At 34.8% G+C, this 21,072-nt stretch overlaps 2 protein-coding genes across 2 annotated transcripts in view; one reads left to right on the forward strand and one right to left on the reverse strand.

The window, feature by feature from the left end:
- Positions 1-21,072, forward strand: part of LOC145668269 (COMM domain-containing protein 4) — a 323,145-nt gene that overhangs the window by 11,925 nt on the left and 290,148 nt on the right. The gene's annotated exons all lie outside the window — the stretch shown is intronic.
- Positions 4,911-21,072, reverse strand: part of LOC145668268 (uncharacterized) — a 130,839-nt gene continuing 114,677 nt past the window's right edge. Inside the window, exon 2 of the mRNA XM_081735971.1 lies at positions 4,911-6,598. Coding sequence (XP_081592097.1) covers positions 5,592-6,596 — 1,005 coding nt within the window. The 5' untranslated portion in view covers positions 6,597-6,598 and the 3' untranslated portion in view covers positions 4,911-5,591. The remainder of the gene's footprint in view (positions 6,599-21,072) is intronic.

Genomic DNA, 21,072 nt, shown 5'->3' on the forward strand with positions numbered 1-21,072 from the left:
CTTTTGTCTTCTTCTGTGCCCGTTTTTCCTGTATTCGTGTTTCGCCTATCATGCTCTTTCACTAATAGTTCGTCTCCTTCAATCTACAGAGCATTACAATAGGACGTTAAACTAAGATTTCTTTTCGTTCCCGAAATCCACAGATATGCTCTTAACGCTGAAGTTGTCGGTGACAAATTAAATAAATGACGGTATTGATGAAATGATTAGCTGTAAAATAAAATTGAAGGGAAAGGAAACATTGAAAAACCTACTTTCATAATGTTTATCTATCTGAAGTCTGCATGGCTAAATAATAGATAATTGGAAAAATTCGTGTCCGATTTTCGTTAACTGGTGGAAATATTGCTTTAAGGCAACACTGGTTAATTCTGAATGTATGGTGTATCGATAGTAGGTGGTAGTGTGATGAGTAGAGGCTGGATGTTAGGCAAAAGACATATTTCGTAGTGTTAGAGATATGATAAGAATAAAATGATAAAGTTCACTGGCAAACTACTTTATCAAAATTTATTTTGCCTATGTCGCTATATATTGCCTAAATTATTACTTATATGCCTATTGTTTGAATTTTCTTTAAAATTAGTACTTTATTGGAATTAACTACATAGCCCTCTTGTTTGAAGAAAGATTTCTGTCAGTTCCAAGAAGTTTTAAAATACTTACGTTCAGGTCAAGGTTAAGTTCTGCACAAAATTAGATGGAAACAGTTTCGCCACGAGAAGAGTGAGCAAGTTATTGCGACTAACATTGAAAAACTATTGACGAACTAAATTGCTCAAGGGTCCCGATTATATTCCTGAAAGTAAGATTGTTTTAGATTTCTCACAATATGTTCTTCGATCAAACATATAATTTAATATTATAATTCAGAAGTTAAGAAGAATATCTTGTTTTATTTCAATTTCAATTAATTATTCCGTGCAATAGATTGCTAAAATGTATTAAATTAAAATATATTTAATAATTTACATATTCATACGTAAGTGACCAATAATTTCTTGCTTCAAACTACTGTGTGTAGAGAACTTAGAAAATTTGGACCACTGTGTGAAGTGATAAGATGTAGATAACTTACTTTTAAGCTGTATACGGAAAGAATTTATTTATTTATTTATTTATTTTTTTTTGTTTGTTTAAAAGACATTATCTACAAACAACATTTAAACATCGAGGAAATTACTATGTTTGAACATATATATAATTTAATTTCCGTCCATGTATGTTATTGAATGTTTATGCTCATTTTGTGTGATTTTACTACCTATTCCTTGAGTTATAAATGCCTATTTTCCATGGTTTTAGTATCTAAACACCCGATCTTTGGTAATAAATCATTTTAGTGGCAGACACCGTTTAGTGAAGTAGATTTATGTATAAAAGAGTCCTATTAAAATGGAGCGAAACGTTACATTTACGTCATGTTATTATATGATTTTCGGGAAGGAATGATTGCTGGAACTGAAAATAAATAAAAATAACTAAAACTCGGAACGTGTATTTGAAGCCATGCTTTTGTTCTCAAAACAGTGAAAAATTTGTTTCACAGATTTCAAATTACTGATTTTATCTTGGACGATTCATCTCGCTCTCCACGGTCTTTCACTGAAGATTAACAAGTAGTTTCATTTCTCCATGTAAAGACACATGGATTCGCTTGTAAGCTCAAAAGTGAGTCCCTCATTGTTTGACAAAAAAGAATAAGCTGAACTGCGTCCTACCGTTATTTCTCTGCTCGCATGCCATGAAAGAGAACTGTTTTTGAATAGTTTCGTAACAGGCGATAAAAAGTAGATCCCATATTGTATAACATGCAATCAAAACGAAATTAGAAACAAGCAGATGAAAATGCAGAAACTGTAGCAAAAGCTACTTTACATCAGAAAGGTTTTGATGTCTCTTTTGTAAGATTGCAAAGGAATCTTTCGCATTTCGTCTATCTGGCGAAGAAACCGTTATAGCAATTAATTCCCCAAACTTAATGAAGAAATTCACAAAGACTTCCAAAATTATATTTCTAGTTTACGATCTACGATTATGCCCTTTAGACCAAAGGAGATAAATGATTAATTAGAATGAATGATTGTGAAATAATTGATAGAATGAGAATGCGGGAGGAAACGCGATAACCCTGAGAAAACCCATGAACTTAATGTTTTCCATCACAAACTCATTTGGCCTGGGATTGAATCAAGGACCCGTAGCACTAGAGGTGAGCGTTCTACCATTGAGTCAACGTACCCCCCCAAAAAAAAAAATTCAGGTTTTGGTTAATCGATAAGGCGTTATCATTCACCATGACAACGCCAGACCGCATGTTGCACGAGTGACATTGCGAAAATTGAAGTAGTTAAAAAAACTGGGAAATTCTCCAGGCTTTGATCCTTAAAATTTTTACCGGTTTTGATCTCTCCAGAATACTTAAATAAAAGGACTGTACTGTGTATCAAGGAAGAAGACACTTTTCCTTACAATTTTGTTGGTCTGTGGCAACTTTTTCGAAGTCTTCTACTGCGCGTCTAGACTGGTAACAATGTAAGTGAGTTTCTTCCTTTCTCTGGAGTCCCTTTCCTTAAGAGAAATAATTGAATTTAATCTTTGCTTTGAAAGTTGTGTGAAAGTGATCTCTTAAAAAATATGTTATAAAGTGGATATTATTTCACAAAACTGTGTTAGTGTACTACTAATTCGTTGTTGAAGTTTACCATTCTTTTTCATCAGGAAGCCTATTTGAGATGTAAACCTACAGTTTAAGTTAAAATCCAAAGCACCATTCTCGTTCAACAATATATGACACCAATTTTTTCTCCTTCCAACACCCAACAGTGGAAAGATTTTTCATTGCTTCAAGCCTGAGTAGTATGTTTCATATATACGAAATATAGTGGTTATCTCAAGGTGGAATCTAAAAAATTGATTTATTGTTGACTTAAGATGAGCTCATTTATTTTCTCTTGTATGGCAACATACAACATTCGTCATGCTTACCTTATAAGACAAGCGTACAACTATATTTCGAATATGTTTTAAAATAAAAATAGTACTGAAAATTAAACAGGTGAAACACCTTTTCAAGATGCCAATTTTACACAATTTCTGAAGCGAAGACAAATTTCCGTACTTATCTTAAATGAAACGGGACTCCATGGAAAGGAAAGAAGTTACCAGTCTGGCAGCTCAGTATCCTCTCGAGCGAACTTTGAAAGTCTTACAAAAGATACCAAAGAGCAATGAAAATAAGTTATTTTTATCTCTAAGTACTCACTAGAGTCTTGCATTGCAAGATATTTCATTCTGTGGAAGCTGTCAAAAAATACGTAACGACTTTTTTTTTTTTTTTTTTTTTTTTTTTTTTTTTTTCAAAAAAATTATGCAGTTTCTGCGACGATGAGATCCACAAGCTTGTAAACCTTGGAAAGCAATTGTAGAAAATTATGGTGATCATATATTAACCCTTTCAGTAGATACCCTCACAATTGTGAGTGCAGAACATACTACTTATAAACTAAACGTTGTGATTTCCAATTTATTCAACGGATGGTAATTCAGTACCTGACAACTTGTCATTCAGACACTCACAAATGTGCTTGTACCTAATTTGTGTACTAAAATCCTTTAATTGGCATTTTTGACAACTGAAAGTAGAATTCACAATTGTGAGGATATCTGCTGAAAGGGTTAAGAAAATTGTTTCCTGTCAAATATCACTATTTTTGTTTTATTTTCAAATTAGCCTCGAAGTTTTTCAATTGTCCGATGACTTGAATTCTGTTAAATATTAGATTTAATTTTCTGTCGAATATGATTCATTGTTACTGAGGTGATCGTATTGCTTTGGAAATATTGCTGTTCATTTGGGCATCTTAATTCATTCAAGCGACATTTGGATTTTTTATGAGTAAATAGTTGTCTCCGAATCGATAATAAAATAATTTCTTACAATGTTGATGGAATTCCAATCTACAGAAGAGTAATTGTTGACGATTCTGCAATTCCAGTAAACAGTATATTAGGTGAATAAGATTATTGGCTTGTGTTGTTGTCGATAGTATCAGCGTGAATGAAGTGCAACGTTTCGTAGTCTTCCTGCGAGTAGTAGTAGCAGATTGATTTCTAAAACAAAAGTTGAGTGGAGCTTGGCTAGCAGTGGTTGTTGTTTTGCAGACCAAGGCTTATTCTCTCGGCTTGGATCGCTGTTCTTGAAGCTTCGACATTATTTCGCCTGTTTATTTCAAGAATGACATAACTCAAAAATCGCCCTTATTGAAAATCGCCCTTCGCCTTACGGGCAGAAAATGAAAGTTAATCTTGATGTCTATCTCTAGTAAAAATTTCACAGATGTGCTTCCAAAACTGGGCGCTAGAGAGCACTTTGTGTCGTTCTTGCGCCCATTTGTTTTCATCGCGTTTCGAAACTTTCAAACGCTTCTTCTGAAAAGTTAGGAATATTGAGTTACGTCACTCTTGAAATAAACAGACGACTTTACTTCAGCGGATTTGAGTAGATTTGTTGAGAGTTTGAACTTGCATAATGTTTCTTAACTGTCGTTCGTGTACTAATGCCATATCCACGAATGCCATTTTCAGCAGCTAAGCAAATATAAAACTTCTAAAACAGACGTGTTTCCTTTTGTTTGTTTTGGCTGTCTCACTCTTTTTTTCTTTCTTTCTTTTCTTTTTTCATTTTTTTTTTATTAATCTCTAGAAGGAATGTTCATACTAAGTTTATGGTCAGAATTTTGAATCATTTTATCTCCTACTTATTAACATTCTTTTCTACCAAATTGCTAAAAGAGTTGAATGTTTCGACTTCTCCATCTTTCCAATTATGATAAAAGTAAATATTATTATTATCACTGTTACTATTAATAGATGAAATGGTATAAAACATAAATATTTTGCCATTTAATATAAAACTGCTTGTCGATATTAATGTTAGAACTCGTACAAGCACCTTCGTAATAAGATTGTGTATCGAATATTTTCCAAATAATGAAGAATAACTAGAGATAGGTTAAGAGAAGTATCAACAACACTTGGTGAATAAGTCAATGAGAATGTTATTAAAAAGTTATTTATTAGCACTTTTATGTATGATATTTTATTTGTTGATTATTGTTACATAAGTTATAAATAGAAAGACTCAAAGTTTTGAAAGTAAAAGTACGAATGAATTACACTTATATAAGGTATTGGTTAATTTTACAGGAGTTACAATGTGTCGTAATCAGTACATGTACTCTGTCAAATGTATTACTGATATTTTTTGATCAAATAAATATTTAATAGATTTGTATCTTAATCAGTTTTTTTTTTATGAAAAGCAACTTTTTCGAGAATTAGCAATGTTTAATATATATATATGAACAATTCCATGAACTTCTTATTGCTTCATGAATTTAAATACATATACAATAAGTCTTACACTGTTGTATCTTGTAAGACCATGAACCGATTGTTTTTGTAAAAGAAGCTTTGCTTTAAACAAAATAAACTTGGGAGTGATAATTATTATGTTAAATATTAATTTTTTTTTCAAAAACAAAAATTAAGTTTGCCTTTTTATTTTACCTGATAACTAGATAAGTGCATCAGCGTTTTCCACCCCAGGGGAAAAACTGTATTCCTGTGGACTTATCCTGTTGTTTTGTTCTCTGTTGTGTAGGAATAGACCTTCTTGAACCATTCCAACCGATAGTAGCACGTTTAGTTGATGGCCAGTTAGTGATATCGTCACAGTTTTTATCTAAACCTCTGTTGAAATATTTGCTTAAAACAAGATCAGCTGGTATTAACAAGCTTCGCTTGCGTCGAACTTCTTCAGAGCTTTCATTTTCAGATGTGTCTTCGTTTTCCTCATTTAGCAGCTCATAGAGTGGCGTTGATTGGACATCATTCTGTTCAGGATTCCGTTTTCCTCCCCAACTAGAAAAAGTTGACCCGTCTCGCTTTCCACCCCAACTTGAGAAACCTGGTCCACCTTCACGTTTAGAAGGAAAAATAGGAATGAAATTACGTTTGCCACCCCAACTAGAAAATCCTGCTCTTTTGCCTCCCCAACTGTTAAACGCTGTATTACGTTTTCCACCCCAGGTAGAAAATGGTGTGCGTTTTCCTCCCCAGCTTGAAAACGATCCACGTTTGCCACCCCAATTAGAAAAAGCTGACCCTCGTTTTCCACCCCAACTTGAGAATGAAGATCCACGTTTGCCACCCCAGTTTGAAAAAGCACGAATAGGCCTTTTGTCAGCATCATCGTTCTCACTTGCCTCATTATAGTTTTCATTGTTATCTTCATCATCGTCACCATCATCATTTGAACAGGATGTTGTTACTTGCTGCACTGTCTTGGGCTCTTCGTGAAGCGATAGTGATGTATCTTCTGAAGATTGTACGACGTTCTCTATTAGTTGACAAAGTGGTGAAATGGACGATGAACCTGTGGATTGTTCTTTGCATGTTTTGATGAGATCTGGAAGCGTTGTGTTTTCATCATCTGGGACTCCTGTGTCAGGTTTTGGGTCACTCCACGGTAATATTTCAGTGTCTGCTGCAGCATATCCCAGTAGTAGCATCCAAAGCCAGGATATAAGCATTCCTGTAAGTACAAATCGTCAAAAAGTAAGGTGAGTGCTTCTGTTGGACATGAGTTTTGAAATATAAACATACACAAAGAAACAATAAGAAAAATTAATGAGAATAAGTATTTGGCTAATGGAGGAATGAAAGGGAAATTCCACACAGATACGCAAACTAATATAAAACTATAATAAATATTAGTAATGTAATTATGTGTCAAATACGAAGGTATAATATTTCGTTATTTCGTAATCTATCGCCTAAAAATGAGCTCACTTTAGTGGACCGTTTATTAGAATGATGATATGAGAGAAGTTTAATTTTCATTGTAGTGACGTGCGTGTGTCACGACGCTTTGCATAACTTCCCGTTCCGGTGTGAACAGTGATGATTTCAGGTCTGGCCGGGGGGGGGGGATTTCCGCTCTCCGGATCCATATTTCCGATCGTACTCAATGTTGGTTATAAGTATTTTTGCCCTCCCCCCTTTCCGGGAAAAATCTACTAAAATCATCACTGGGTACAAAGTAGTTCAGGTTGATTCACGTCTTGAGCTTTTTTTTTTTTTTTTTTTTTTTTTTTTTTTAATAGTTCCATCTGGTTTCATCTAGCAAATGTCATAACAGTATAAGCGGCGATAGAAGCTTTCTTTAATTAGTGTCTCTTATGCGACACATGATAGACTGTATTAGAGCTCCCTTGTGTTTTCTTTAATAAGGTGTTACGCAAAAATATTAAAAAGTAAAATTACAGTTATTATTATAAAGTAATCATATTCAAATAACTGACAGAAGCCAGTATCACCAACTTCAGCTTGCGGACATTAAGCCATAACGTTGTAAAACCATAAGGAAAAAAACTTATCGTATCATCATTAATTAAAATATGCTGCATCCCAAAATTTTATCTACAAAGCAAAAATATTCATAAAAAACTCTCCCCCTCTCTTCCCAATACCTTATTAGTGTGTAAAAAAGTGAAGTGTTATAAGTAAAAATAAAGTAAAATAAAGTGCTCGTTTATATTATAATTGTCAGTAAATAAATAATCCGGCTCTTCAACGAAATATTTTATCATTTTTTTATTATAATTATTCCAAAGAATGGCTTAATAAAAATACAATAATGGCAATATCCGTAAACCATATTTTGTGTTGTAATATAAGCACGTAAGTACTTTATTATGTTGCTACAAGTATGTTAATCAAAGCTTACAAAAATATATTGCAATTCCCTGTATATTTAAATATTTAGGGGGGTGCGGTGGCTCAGTGGTAGAGCGTTCACCTCTGGTGCTTGCGGTCCTGGGTTCAAACCCTGCTCCCGCCAAGTGAACTTTGTGGTGGACAAACACCGTGCTCGTGGGTTTTGTCGGGGTTCTCCCGTTTCCTCCGACTTTCTTCATTCCACCATTTCACTCATCTCTCATCATCACCGTCTCCTTTAGCCTAACCGGCATAACCGTGGGACGTAAAACTTAAAGATTTCATTTCATTTTTTCAAATATTTAATTAAATAAAAATGCAATATCTTTTCAAATAAATATATGTTAATTAAAAATATAAATATGCATGTCTAAATAACAATTAAATAATTATCCTTTATACTAACGCTCTCATAATTTATTTCCTTTAAAATCACATAATCAAAAGCATTAATAATAATATAGTGGTTCGACTCCAAAAGTCTATATGCTGTAGGTCAGGCCTGCCCATGAATTGGCTCCCGGAGCCGAAGCGTGAGCGGCAACGAGCGGTGATAAGAACAGGTGAGCACAGGTGTTGGTAGCTCCGCCCCTTCCACTGCATCCGATAAGTGTTGCCAACCACACATGATGGTAAAAAACCTACGGCCAAGCCTGGTCACAAATTCGCACGATGTTGAAGCATTGAGCAGACGCAAGCGTGAAATGTGCAGGTGTGCTCTCCCCCTCCCCATTTCGAAAGCAGTGTCGCGAAAACACTGCAGGAAATAAAATTGGTACGTTTTTTGATCGAGGAAGACGCATGATAGAGGTTACAGTTAGCGTTGAAGTAACTAACAAATGAAAAAGAAAGAAAGAAAGAAAGAAACTAATATTAAACATGTCAGCTTACAGACGTAAAAACGACTGCAAAAATCGGAAACGAATTGTTTCAGGCCTTTTTTAGCTTGCTTACACAATTCGTGACATTGTATTACATTAGCACTCGGTCTGTAACTTGTCACTCGCTTCACGTTTGCTAAGTTGTGAACGCCTTTCGTTGCTAGATTGATAGCAGAACGACGGGAGGTTGAAAATAATAATAATAATAATAATAATAATAATAATAATAATAATAATAATAATAATAATAATAATAATAATGCGTATTATTATTATTATTATTATTATTATTATTATTATTATTATTATTAGTAGTAGTAGTAGTAGTAGTAGTAGTAGTAGTATTCGGACCAAAGACGGATGAAAATGGGGATTGGAGGAAATTCATAACGAGGAATTGCATAGTTTATACCGCTCACTTAACATTGTTAGAGTCATTAAGTGTAGAAGGCTCGGGTGGCCATTCCGTGTAGCCAGAATGGAAGAAATTAGAAACGCTTTCATAATTTTAACTGAAAACCCAATTGGAAGAAGACCACTAGGAAGACCTAGACGTAGATGGGAAGACAATATTAAGATGGATCTTGCAGAAATAAGAGTACAGAGTAGAAACTGGATCCAGTTGGCTAAGGACAGAAGTTAGTGAAAACATGTTGTAAACGCCGCATTGAACCTTCGGGTTCCATAGGCCATAGAGTTAGTTAGATATTATTATCTAAAAGAAATGTTCAAATGTTGTTAAGAGACAATTACACAGAAGAACTGAGTTCCGACCAAACACTAATTTGCCGGAAGGAAATTCCAGTGCAATCCAGCCCACTTTAAGCGTTATCCGTGCAATCCACGTTTCATGTTCAAGACATTGGGAATAATTGTTCGTATCATTCAGTTGGAACGTTCCCTTCCGAGTTTACGCTGTTACAGTAGGCCTACAACATCGTGACTTTCAAAACCAGTCAGTAACTATCGAAGAAAGACAAGCGTGTAGCTTCAGTCGTTGATATGATTTAACATTCTTTTTCACTTTTAACAAGCTACCGGCAAGCAACCAGCCAGGGACAATATATTTTTCCTTATTAAAAAGACACTCCTTGTTGAAAAAAAAAAAAAAAAAAACTAATGGTACCCACTAATGGTCACTCTTAAAAATGGAAAATCTCTGTGGCTCTCTTAATATTTTGTTTGATTCTTTGCGATCAAAGTAACATTAAAAGTGGAAAAAATGAAATGAAATATTTGGGTTTTACGTCCCACGATTATACCGGTTAGGCTAAAGGAGACGGTGATGATGAGTAATGAATGAAATGATAGAATGAAGAAAGTGGGAGGAAATGGGAGAACCGCGAGAAAACCCACGCACACGGTGTTTGTCCACCGCAAAGTTTACTTGGCGGGGGCTGGGATCGAACCCGGGACCCCAAGCACCAGATGTGAACGTTCTACCACTGAGCCACCGCGGCCCCACTTTAAAAGTGGAGTAAGAAATACTATTCTTCCTATTGATAGTGTAATAGTGGCTTCTAATCTCCACAACCAACCCCTTGCTAAGCCTATTCGTACACACATACATGCATAAGCTAATTTTCTGGAGATAATACTTAGATAATTACAAGCAAGTGCTACAGTATTTTTTTTTCGTATCAACAGATTATCTCTTTTCCTATAAAGCGAAACAACATACCCACACTCGGATTAAGAACTTGATAATATATATATATATATATATATATATATATATATATATATATATATATATATATATATATATATATATATACAGTGGCGTATTTACGATTTTGTTTCGGGGAGGGCTTTGCTAACTTTGGGGGGGGGGCGCTTTGCCTGAAAATGTGAAAATTCTGCAAGATATTTCATATACTTTACTATAGTAAGTAAGATTTCGGGGGGGGCTTAAGCCTGGAAGCCCCCCCCCTAAATACGCCACTGTATATATATATATATATATATATATATATATATATATATATATATATATATATATATATATATATATATATATTGAAAACTGGTTTTCCATTGGGCAAACTGGCAAATTTTTATAAATGTAAGCGATGGTTTGGTTCCACCACATCCTTCTTTAACAAAAGGAAAGAAAAAAGAAGAAAAGGAACGTACATAGTTTATCATTTGATTGCTGTTACCAGTTTGTGTTGTCTATAGTTAACGGTTACCACATTGTAAAAAACACTATACACTAAATGGCAATCAGTTACCATACATACTTTTTTTATTTGGTAAGCTAGTGATTACCGCCAAGGTTGACAACACTTCCGCTCCTCTAAGGACAAAACCCGAAGATTCACGAAGCACGAACAATGGTATTTGCTCATAGAATGCTCGTGAGCGTTCACGAGAAGAGTTTCCACTATCTGCTCGCCGTGGCCAGGGCTGCTGTAGGTATATAGACTTGGTGGACCAATTTTTTAAAAATAATTGAATGAATAATTGAAGGTATAATGTTTATTTAACCTGGTTGGTACAAAAATAAATATGAAACCTTTTAGTTAATTTTTTATTGTAACCACTGCAATCTTCTAAATTAACGTCCCAAACTGGAACGAACTAAAAAAATAACGTGAAACCCAACCTTTCGCGTTATAAAAATGTCTTCTCAAACAAAAACATACAAAAATCAAAACCTAAATGGGTTACAAAAATGGCTATTCCCAAACAGGGACACAAAAAATAAAAACTATCATGTTATAAAAATGGCTATTCCCAAACAGGGACACGAAAAAATAATAAAAAAACAATCACATTACAAAAATGGCGCCCGAACAGGGACAATCTCCGAACCGTAAATTTTAAAATTAATGATTAATGATTTCGAGACGTGATTGTGAAACGTAAAAGTGACTCGTTGCCATTACAGTATTTTGAATATAAAATTTTGAATTTTTTTAGATAAATGTTTTTAAATTTAATAATATAGTTCAAAATGTCATTAAATTTAAAAAGTAAGCAAACGCAAAAAGGTGTTGTGAGAAATGCAAGAAATTCGGAAAGAAACGAAATATTTAATGGCAGAAAATGTATTTAAATGGAAAAGGCATCCTTTTCTATTAGATGATGTCCTAAATTCGTTAGGTATTCACGATGAAACTTGTATGTATCGGAGAAAAGCTATATAAGGACTTGGAGGAAGTATTTTAAATCGAAATGTAGAATATAGAAGTAAAATCGAAAATGAAATCAGGTCAAAGATGTTTGAAATCAGTAAGACTGAAAATTTCCGAAAAATTGAAAGAAATGTATTTATGAGCAAAAACCTGTTTCGTTAGACTACATTGAAGATAAATAGGAAGTATATTTGGAAAAGATTAAAGTTGGGCGTAAAAAGAAATCCCTTATCCCGGCAAATTTACCAAATGCATCTACGAGTTCACGCCAAAAGTAGTAATAAAAGTAAGTATTAGTTACACAGTAAATAGTAGCCCATGTAATGTAAATGAAAGTAAAATTGTAGGCCAGGAAAACAGTTCTGTAGACACATTAAAATGTAAAAGGATTGGGAACAAGGGTAAGCAAAAAGATAAAGCTAAAGAGAAATTACGTTCCGCAAACCTCAGAGTACGTTAAATGTAAATATTTGCTTCCATTTAGGTTTAGAACTTCAGCATTTGAAAAGGCGACGGTCAAGGTAGTGCCAAAACAGTGTGTAGAGCAATGTAAAGTAAATATACCCAAAGTCACACGCGCGGCAGCCATCAAAGTAAAACAGGGTAAAATTAAACATGTCGATTTTAACTATGAGCAGATTGAGAATGTGTCCGTCGATGAATATATAGTTCAAGTAAAGATTAAAGACCCAGTTGAAAATTTTAGTTTTGTAAATGTAGAACAAGGGTGCCAAAAAGTTGCACATGATTCAATCGTTGTTAGCGCTTGCATTGTTAAAGAAATGAATATTCAGTCAGTGTCAGAGAAAAGTAAAAGTTCAGTCATAAAACTGTTACGTCATGTATGCCTAAACTCCATTCGAAGTTTAAACAGCAAATCGATGTGTTGAAAACGAAGTCTTTGTCATGTCATGGTAATAGGTGCACTGATAGGTTTTGTGCGTGCAATTGTGCTAATGTAGTAATATTATGTAATAAAGGCTGGAACTTGCGCTCTTTACTTATTAGTCACATTTTGAATTTAATGAAGCTAGAATGCGCCCTAAGCACGTCACAAACAGATAGGTTAGCATGTATTCTAAGTAATGACATTTGTTTGTATTTCGTGAATATAGTTATGGTTCAGATAGACAATAGGCAAAACAGCGGTAACAGTTGTAAGTTGGCAGTAATCAATGTATGTGTTACGAAAATCGAGCGCATAATCTTTTATTAATTTGTATGTACCCAAGTAAGTGCAATGAATGATAAAATCAGTTCAGGCACACGTATGTTTAATGATAACAATGTTGAAAATGTATGGCACAAGGAAATCGAAATATGTCAACATAGTTTTTGAAGGCTGGAATACACACTGAATAAATTTGTTAGGATGTATTGGTCATTGCATGGTAAGCACAGACACTGTAAGAAACAAAAGTTGTGTAAACTGAAACGAAAAATAAGAAGCACGCACAGAATTTTGCGATCTTTTAAAAAAATTCAAAAAGTTATTCGTAAAATTTCTAAGAAAAGCCAATGTTAGCGCAAATGCGGTCACATGGTAGCAAGTATTAATGAAAAAGTAAATCCAACCGTTGTAAAAAAACAGTCAGAAACGGTAACTGAAAAAGAAATTAAATGAAAATTTAGTAAGCGTCGTAATTTGTTCAAAAAGTCAACAGCAAATGCAGATGGAGACCACACATTAAAATTAGTGTTAAAAATAACGAAAGTTCCCGTAAAAGATTTAATAATCAGGTAAAAAAAGACATGTAGCGAACGATTGAAAATTCAAAATAAATGTAACAGGAAAGTCAAAGTTAGGTTAGTCAAACAAACTTGTGCTAGGTTGTCCAAACATGATGTTACATTACCAACGTGTAATCATGCAGGGAAAATGAAAAACCAGTTTGATCAAAAAAGTGAATCCAGTGTTTCATTCAAAATCAGACAGAAAAATTCGTGCAACAAAAATTTGAAAAGGAAGAAATACAGTGAACGAAATTACAAAATATGGCGAAATCGCAACATGGTGAAAGAATTTAATAAGTTGAAAGCTAAAATATCTGCCAGTATACAATGTAGTGTTGCCATTGTTAACAATGAAAAGTCAAATGCACGTGTGAAGTTAATGTTTATCAAATTAATCGATAGCAGTAAAAAAAACAATTACGAGGGAATGTTAATTGTTTGGCAACAAAATTTAAAATCCTGTTGTCCTTGAGAAACCAAAGGTAGGGGTAATACTGAAAAAATGTATAGAAGCCGGACTGTGTAAATTTTTAAAAATTGACCTCAGCTATGTGTAAAATTTTTGAAAATTATTAAAAAGTTCAGATTTCTTTTTACCGTATAAAAGTTTAAAAGAGTGTTATTCAAGCAGGCATCTGTGATCAGCGATGCGATATCCAGATGGCCGTTAATATTCTTTTCCTAAGTAATGGAAAAAACCAGTTAAGCTGTATGCTAAGGCATGAAGATGAGGTTCCCTCCCGTACTTTTTGGGTAAAAATATTTTAGTTAAAGCTCAAAGCAAGCAATTTTCTTAATACCCCCATCTTTATTATTTTAAATTTTTAACCTTTCATTCTGTCCTTCACCCTCATCTCGGTGTTGGAAACTAAATGATTTTAATGTGGGTTGGTATCTTCAAATTTAGCAAGGTCAAAGAATAGCACAACTAAATTATTAATTTGTAAAAATTTTGCCAAGAACTCAAATAAGCCGGAAATTTCTAAATCAAATCTCGACAAATTATATCATTAAATGCTACTTTAATAATAAAGGGCGGTATTCAGAGAGAATTCGTTAATCGAAGTTTAGTCACAGTCTAGTTAGTAGGCATACTAACTCTTTACTAAGGAAGGTGCACGTTATGGTATTCAGAGTCTACTTTGAGTACAACTAAAAAGACGATTTGGGTATGATTAACTTATATAACTCAAATGCATCGGGTGAGGAAAATAAATGTGGCAACTACGGAAAAGTAGATGAGCGCATGCATAGTCTCTAAAAATGAAAATATATGAAATACGAAATACGAAATGTTGTGTCGCACGCTAAACCGTGGGTAAAAGATTAGCTTCTGCTCTAGATTAATTAGTCACATGTAATTAACTTCGACAAATACTACGTCCTAATCAGAGACTGAATACAATTTTGATAACCGTCCGCTAGTCAACCCCGTAGTATGGCGTTAATCAAACATCAAAATGACTCTGCATAAGGCCGAATATGTTTAATGTCGTGTGTTCTAATATTTTTATTTAATTGTAAAAAAATACATATTTCTTTGTGTCATTGTAATTTTGTATGTTACGTGATGTTTATAAATATAATGAAGTAATTCATCTGAATGAAACATTTTAAAATATCATTTAATGACGATATCTAAGAAAATATGCTTTGGAAGTTCTTTAACTCTAAACATGCACATACCTATATATAGTTGTTAAATTTCGTATTTTATTTTATATAAACTTGTATTAAAAAGTGAATTTATTTGATAATGAGTAACAAAAATGTTTAGTTTAAAATATTACGGCACGAGTCACACAAACTGAACAAAAATAAAAGTTAAATAGTATGTCACTCACATAAACTTATATTAAAATAATGTATTATGTTTGATATTATGTTGTAAAAATATTGTCAAAAAATCCCAAACGTATAACATAGCTCATTTGTTCAAAATAGGCCATTGATTTTAAATAGCCCATCTACATTTCTATAAAGTTTAAATAAATCTTAATATCTTCTCTGGAACTAATGTCAAAAAAATAATAACCAAAAAACTTATTCTTAAAGTTTGGACTCATCAGGATTTCAGGGTTCTGATAATTTTCGTTGAAGATAATCGTCCCTCCCGCGCGCCATATATAAGTAAATGGCCCAGGCTCATTTATCGCATTTAAGCAAAATAAAAAAAAATAGTGTTAGTTTTAAACTTAATTAACCAAGCCACGTATTTCGATTTCGAGTCATTTTGAAAATGGGCATTTATTTTCGCGTTTCTAAACAGCTGAAAACGGAAAGCCACTAAGTGACTTGTGATAACGGTACCTCACGCAAAATAATATTGTCTAGGGCGCTCTTGTTCCATATTTCAATTATCTTTTATCTATTTGAAGATATCACATAATTACTGTAAAATTAGTGGTATTTTAATTTCGCCGGGATGAAGACTTAAGGTTAGGTACATGGAATTTGATATTTAGACTTTTTATTTAAAATAATTAAAGACCTCTTTTAGCGTTTTTTGATAGTTTCTTTACAAGGGAGGAAAAAAGAATGGAAGTTGTAATTGTTAAAATAAAATGACTATATCTCTAAATCTCTTAAGGTTAGGGACACGAAGATTGTTGTTTAGGCTTTTAATTTAAAATAATTAAGGGTCTTGTTTCAGCTTTTTTTAAAAATGTTTCCTTTAGAAGAGAAATAAAAAGGGTGGGGCTGCAGTTATAATAGGATGGCTATATCCCGAAATCTCTTTAAGGTTAGACGCATGAAATTTGGTATTTAGGCTTTAATTTAAAATAATTAAAAGCGTGTTTGAGGGTTTTTGTAATGTTTTTCCTTAGAAGGAAAAGAAAGGTGATAAGGAAAAGGAATGGGAGTTGCAGTCGTTTTAATATGGTCATATCTCAGAATCCCTTAAGATTAGAGACAGGGAACTTGGGGTATATAAAGTCCTTATTCAAAACAAGTATAATATTCCACAGATTTTCCGGAAACTTCGGTTTTAACTAGAGAAACAGGGCAATTTCTATTTTTTTTCCTCTACATGTATATATGACTTCGAGGTTATCAATCACATCATCACGGAAAAACGGACAAAGCATTTAAAATGAATTGTTGAACAGTTAGCACTTGAGCTGACATGAGTTTTTAACGTTATAATTTCACTTTGATTGAAATGCTTGTTTTAAGAGAGAAAGGAGTTAATTTTTTCCCACACAGAATAATACGATAAACATATTCTTTCCGTGCGAAGAAAGGAAGCAAGATCTGAAATATGAGGTGGGATGCGATACATCGAGCAAATGCGGGAATCTTGGGGCGAAGTTCCTAGCAGCTAGCCGAAGGCTAGTAAGTGAATAAAATAATAATAATAATAATAATAATAATAATAATAATAATAATAATAATAATAATAATAATAATAACCACACACACCGTGAGGGACAGAGAATGGTAGAATTGTATGTCATTAGAGGTTGACGTGAGGTTTTACGAGGTAAGACGTGTTTATGTTTGAGTCCAGTGAGGTGTGAAGCGGAACGAGATGGGCAACTCAGTGGAACAAGACAAGTGGCCATAGGTAGCTTCCATGTCCCCTTCCGTGTGAAAAGTGCTGGTAGTGAAAGTGCTTCTGGTGACAATGTATACTATTCTGCATTTGGAACTGTTATTCTTACTTTACTAATTATAAATGGTGTTCAACAAAACTCGGGCCCTCCTGAAGATGAATCAACAACCAGTCTGAAATTGCGGAACTGAAACAGGCAATGCTCTAAGTAAAAGCTTCCAATGATGTAATCATGAACGAGTTAAAACAACTCTCTCACACTGTGAACAAACTTGTTGAATGATTTGAAAATAAAGAAGTGGAGCACGAACACTTAAAAAAAGTTGTAAACGCACTTTAATATTACATAGATATTTCGAGGACCATATTGATGACCTAGAAAACAGATCCAGACAGCAGAATCTTGCTCTCCATGGAATACCAGAAAAAGAACGTGAAACATGGGACGACTCGGCTGTGATAGTGAAAAATTTAATCGAAAATAACCTACGTTTTACGCTGCCACCGGACTCTACGAGACGCATTCAAGTTATAACAATTCCATTTTTTTCTCAGGCCTGCTAATAGAAACGTTCTGTTTGTTTTAAGATAAGCAAGTACTCGTTGCCAGTACGTGACAGAAATGATAACATCGTACGGCACATAGAACTCTAGCAGCAGCGGTGAGAATAATGAGTGTTTACCGTTTCTGATACTTCCAATCCCGTCGTTTTCACCATTTGTGTGGTGTGACATCGCTTAAAAGTCATCGCCAGTTGAAACATGGTGTCATGGTGTCATTTATGTGTCTAATGTGTGTTCGTGGGTGCGATAGTTCAAAGAAGGCAGAACGTCTTGTGACAACAAACCAAAACAATCTCGGCCTCGCATAAGTCGATCTGATGTCAGTGTGCACAAATCCCACGGAAATTTCAACTTTGGAGACGGTGTGTTTCATACTCATTTGGCGATCCTCCAAAATAACTTTCTTCACTCGTTCGATCATGTCAGACCGGCTTATGCGAGGCCGAGATTGTCTTGGTTTGTTGTCACACGACCTTCTGCCTTCTTTGAACTATCGCATCCACGAACCACATTAGATATATCCATGACACCATCATCATACATGTCTCACTCAACTGGCGATATATTTCAAGCGGTGACACACCACGTAAAGGGAGAAAACGAATGATTACACGCCGTTTTTGTAATGAAAGCATCGCCATTGTACTAGTATCGTGTCAAAAACAGTTCTCTCTCTCTCCGCTACCGCTAGTTCTGTGTGTCGTATGGTGTTGCCATCTCTGTCGCGCATTGACAACGAGTGATTAAGTATTTTGAAACAACACGTTTCTATCTGTTACCAGTTCTGAGAAAAAAAATGGATGGATGTGTTATAATCGGAGTGCACCTTGTATAATAAGGGCGCGGACCGGAAGACCATGTTCCGGTAAACCAAGGCCAATAGTGTGCAAGTTTTTATGTGATACAACGAAAGAATTTTTTTTTTAGAAACAGTAATAAATTAAAAGGAATCGCTTTCTGTGTCAATCAAGATTATAATTACGAAGTGAGAAACAGTGATACAGGCTTCAAAAACATCTCATCGCAGCAAGATAACAAGGACACAGAGCAAGTTTGCAACACAAATACTTAAACATTGATGGAAAGAAATACATCGTTTGAGACCTTGAGAATGATAATTCAGGTATAAGCAAAAACAATGTTGTTCATGCTGATAATTAACCATGTGAGCTTGTAGTTGCTTCGAATTCTCAGGATTAATGCTGCTCTTCCTCTCCTCAAAGTGGAAATTTGACAACCTCTGAAATAACTGAAGCAGTTTCACTTGACGACCAACAACCTGCTCTCCGCACCCCCCCCCCCTTCTAGTGGTATAAAGAAATCTTTTAGTTTAACGTCCCATGATCATGTACTTTAGGCTAAGGGAGACGGATGATTAAGGTAGGTAAATGATGATGATATAATCGATGGAATGAGAATATGGGAGGAAACAAGAGTACGCCGAGAAAACCCACGGACGAAGACGATATTGTCCACCACAAACTTAGTTGGCTGGAGATCGAACCAGGAATGCCATGTACCAGAGGTAAACACTCTACCACTGAGCCACCTTCCCTTCCAGTGGTGAGCGCACATCAACTAAAGAAAGAACAACGAGCAACAAGTCTCCCTCTTCCCATCAAGAACTCTACAAAATTCTGCACATCACAGACAGATTCCAAGGCACTACCTGAGTCGGAGCAAAAGCAGGCAAGAAATGTCAACTTTCGATAGACAGACAAGACAATGCAAACCATGTGAGTAAAAACATATTTACAGTTGCATTTCAGAATGTAAAAGGAATGTAATTTTTTTCTTTACAGCAGACTCAGTGATAGTTCATTAACGCAGGCGAAGAGGAGACATAAAAATGATCGAAAACGACCGATATTAATGTCGAATCCATAGTTTTCGGGGTTACTGAGATAAATAGTGATACTCCAGATGCTGTTTAGGTCCTCATTAGCACCCGGAGGAGGGAAAATGGCGACATATAAAATTATCGAAAACGGCCGATATTAGTGTAGAATCATTAGTTTTCAGCATCGCTAAATTAATTGGTGTAATCCCGATTCCGTTTAAGTCTAAGTGCAGGCTCCAGTGGGTGCAAGACGCTTTTAGCACTTCTAAGCGGAGTGGGAAGGGCAGACAGAAAAATGATTTTTTAAAAATACCAATATTAGTGTGTAATCCGGGGTTTTCGGGGTAGCTGAGGTGAATAGTAACACTCCCGCCGCTGTTCAAGTTCAACTTTACCTTTCTCGTCATGGAGGTTGGGGGAGCGTGAAAAAAAAAGTTCAAAATGATCGATATTAGTGTTGAATCCATAATTTTCGGGGTTGCTATAACCTAATTAGTGACAATCTCAATGATATTTGAGCCCAATAGGAGAGAGGGGACACGTCAGAAGGACCAGAACTGACACTGGAAGCGCCAAAGGCGAGGCTCTTTGGTTTTTATTCATATTGAAAGGGATAATGCCGAAGGTGTTTCTCTTCGTTATTTATATATTACATGATACTGAGAGTCGGCGTTACTCATTCTTTTTTTTTTATTTATTCCACTCGTTTCTTTACCTTCAAATGTATTTTATTGCATAAATCTTATTCACTTTGTGTGAAGAACGGGCATTTCAACTATTCACGGGAATAAAATACGGCTGCACAGTTTGAAGTGAAACTTTGAGCATAGTTAGCACATTAAATTGCTATTTTTTTCTTTCTGTCATGCCACTTTGATTAAAATCCGTATGCTAAGGAGCGAGAACAAAGCAAATTCAATATCAATAATAGTGCAACTCAAGTTGAGGATATCAAGCTTGGCATATTAACTGCTTCTAAAAGATAAGTGGACACTTTTCCCCAAGTTTTTTTTTTTTTTAAATGAGTTCTAAATGGGGAAGGGGGTCATTTCTATAATATTTTCGACTCTGTTTGCCAGCTGGACCATTTGAAATGTTTTTTAAATCAAAGTTACCACTTGGCTAGCGCAATGATTTTTATCGTTTTACTGTGATTGGAAAATGTAACCTAAATGGGAAAGAAAAGGAATTCAAACATACCTTTGAAATATTTTGCATGAAACTTACCTTTGTACGAAGAACGAACATTCAGCTAATATTTTATAATAAACACAATTGTTTTTACCAGTGTTAGCGACGGTGAGATGTGCGCAAAGGAAGATAACTTCGAAAAACACACCGATCTGTACTAGATAGTCTACGTTTGCATGTATTTCGGTTTTAGACAGAACGAAGCTGGAAAGCCTGTGTGGGGGGTGTATCTAAGCTGAGTGCTCACTGAATTGCGACTACCTACCTAATACTTTGTTGGTGTACCTTTTGCTCAGAGGACGGCCTGGACACGGTGTGGCATGTATTCTGGTAGTTGCTGATACGTTTACACGGTGGCGTATTGTTTGCCACGTTGTCGTTTGC

This window comes from Thermobia domestica, chromosome 13, assembly GCF_964235325.1.
Source record: "Thermobia domestica chromosome 13, izTheDome1.hap1.1, whole genome shotgun sequence".
NCBI classification, from domain to species: Eukaryota; Metazoa; Arthropoda; class Insecta; order Zygentoma; family Lepismatidae; genus Thermobia; species Thermobia domestica.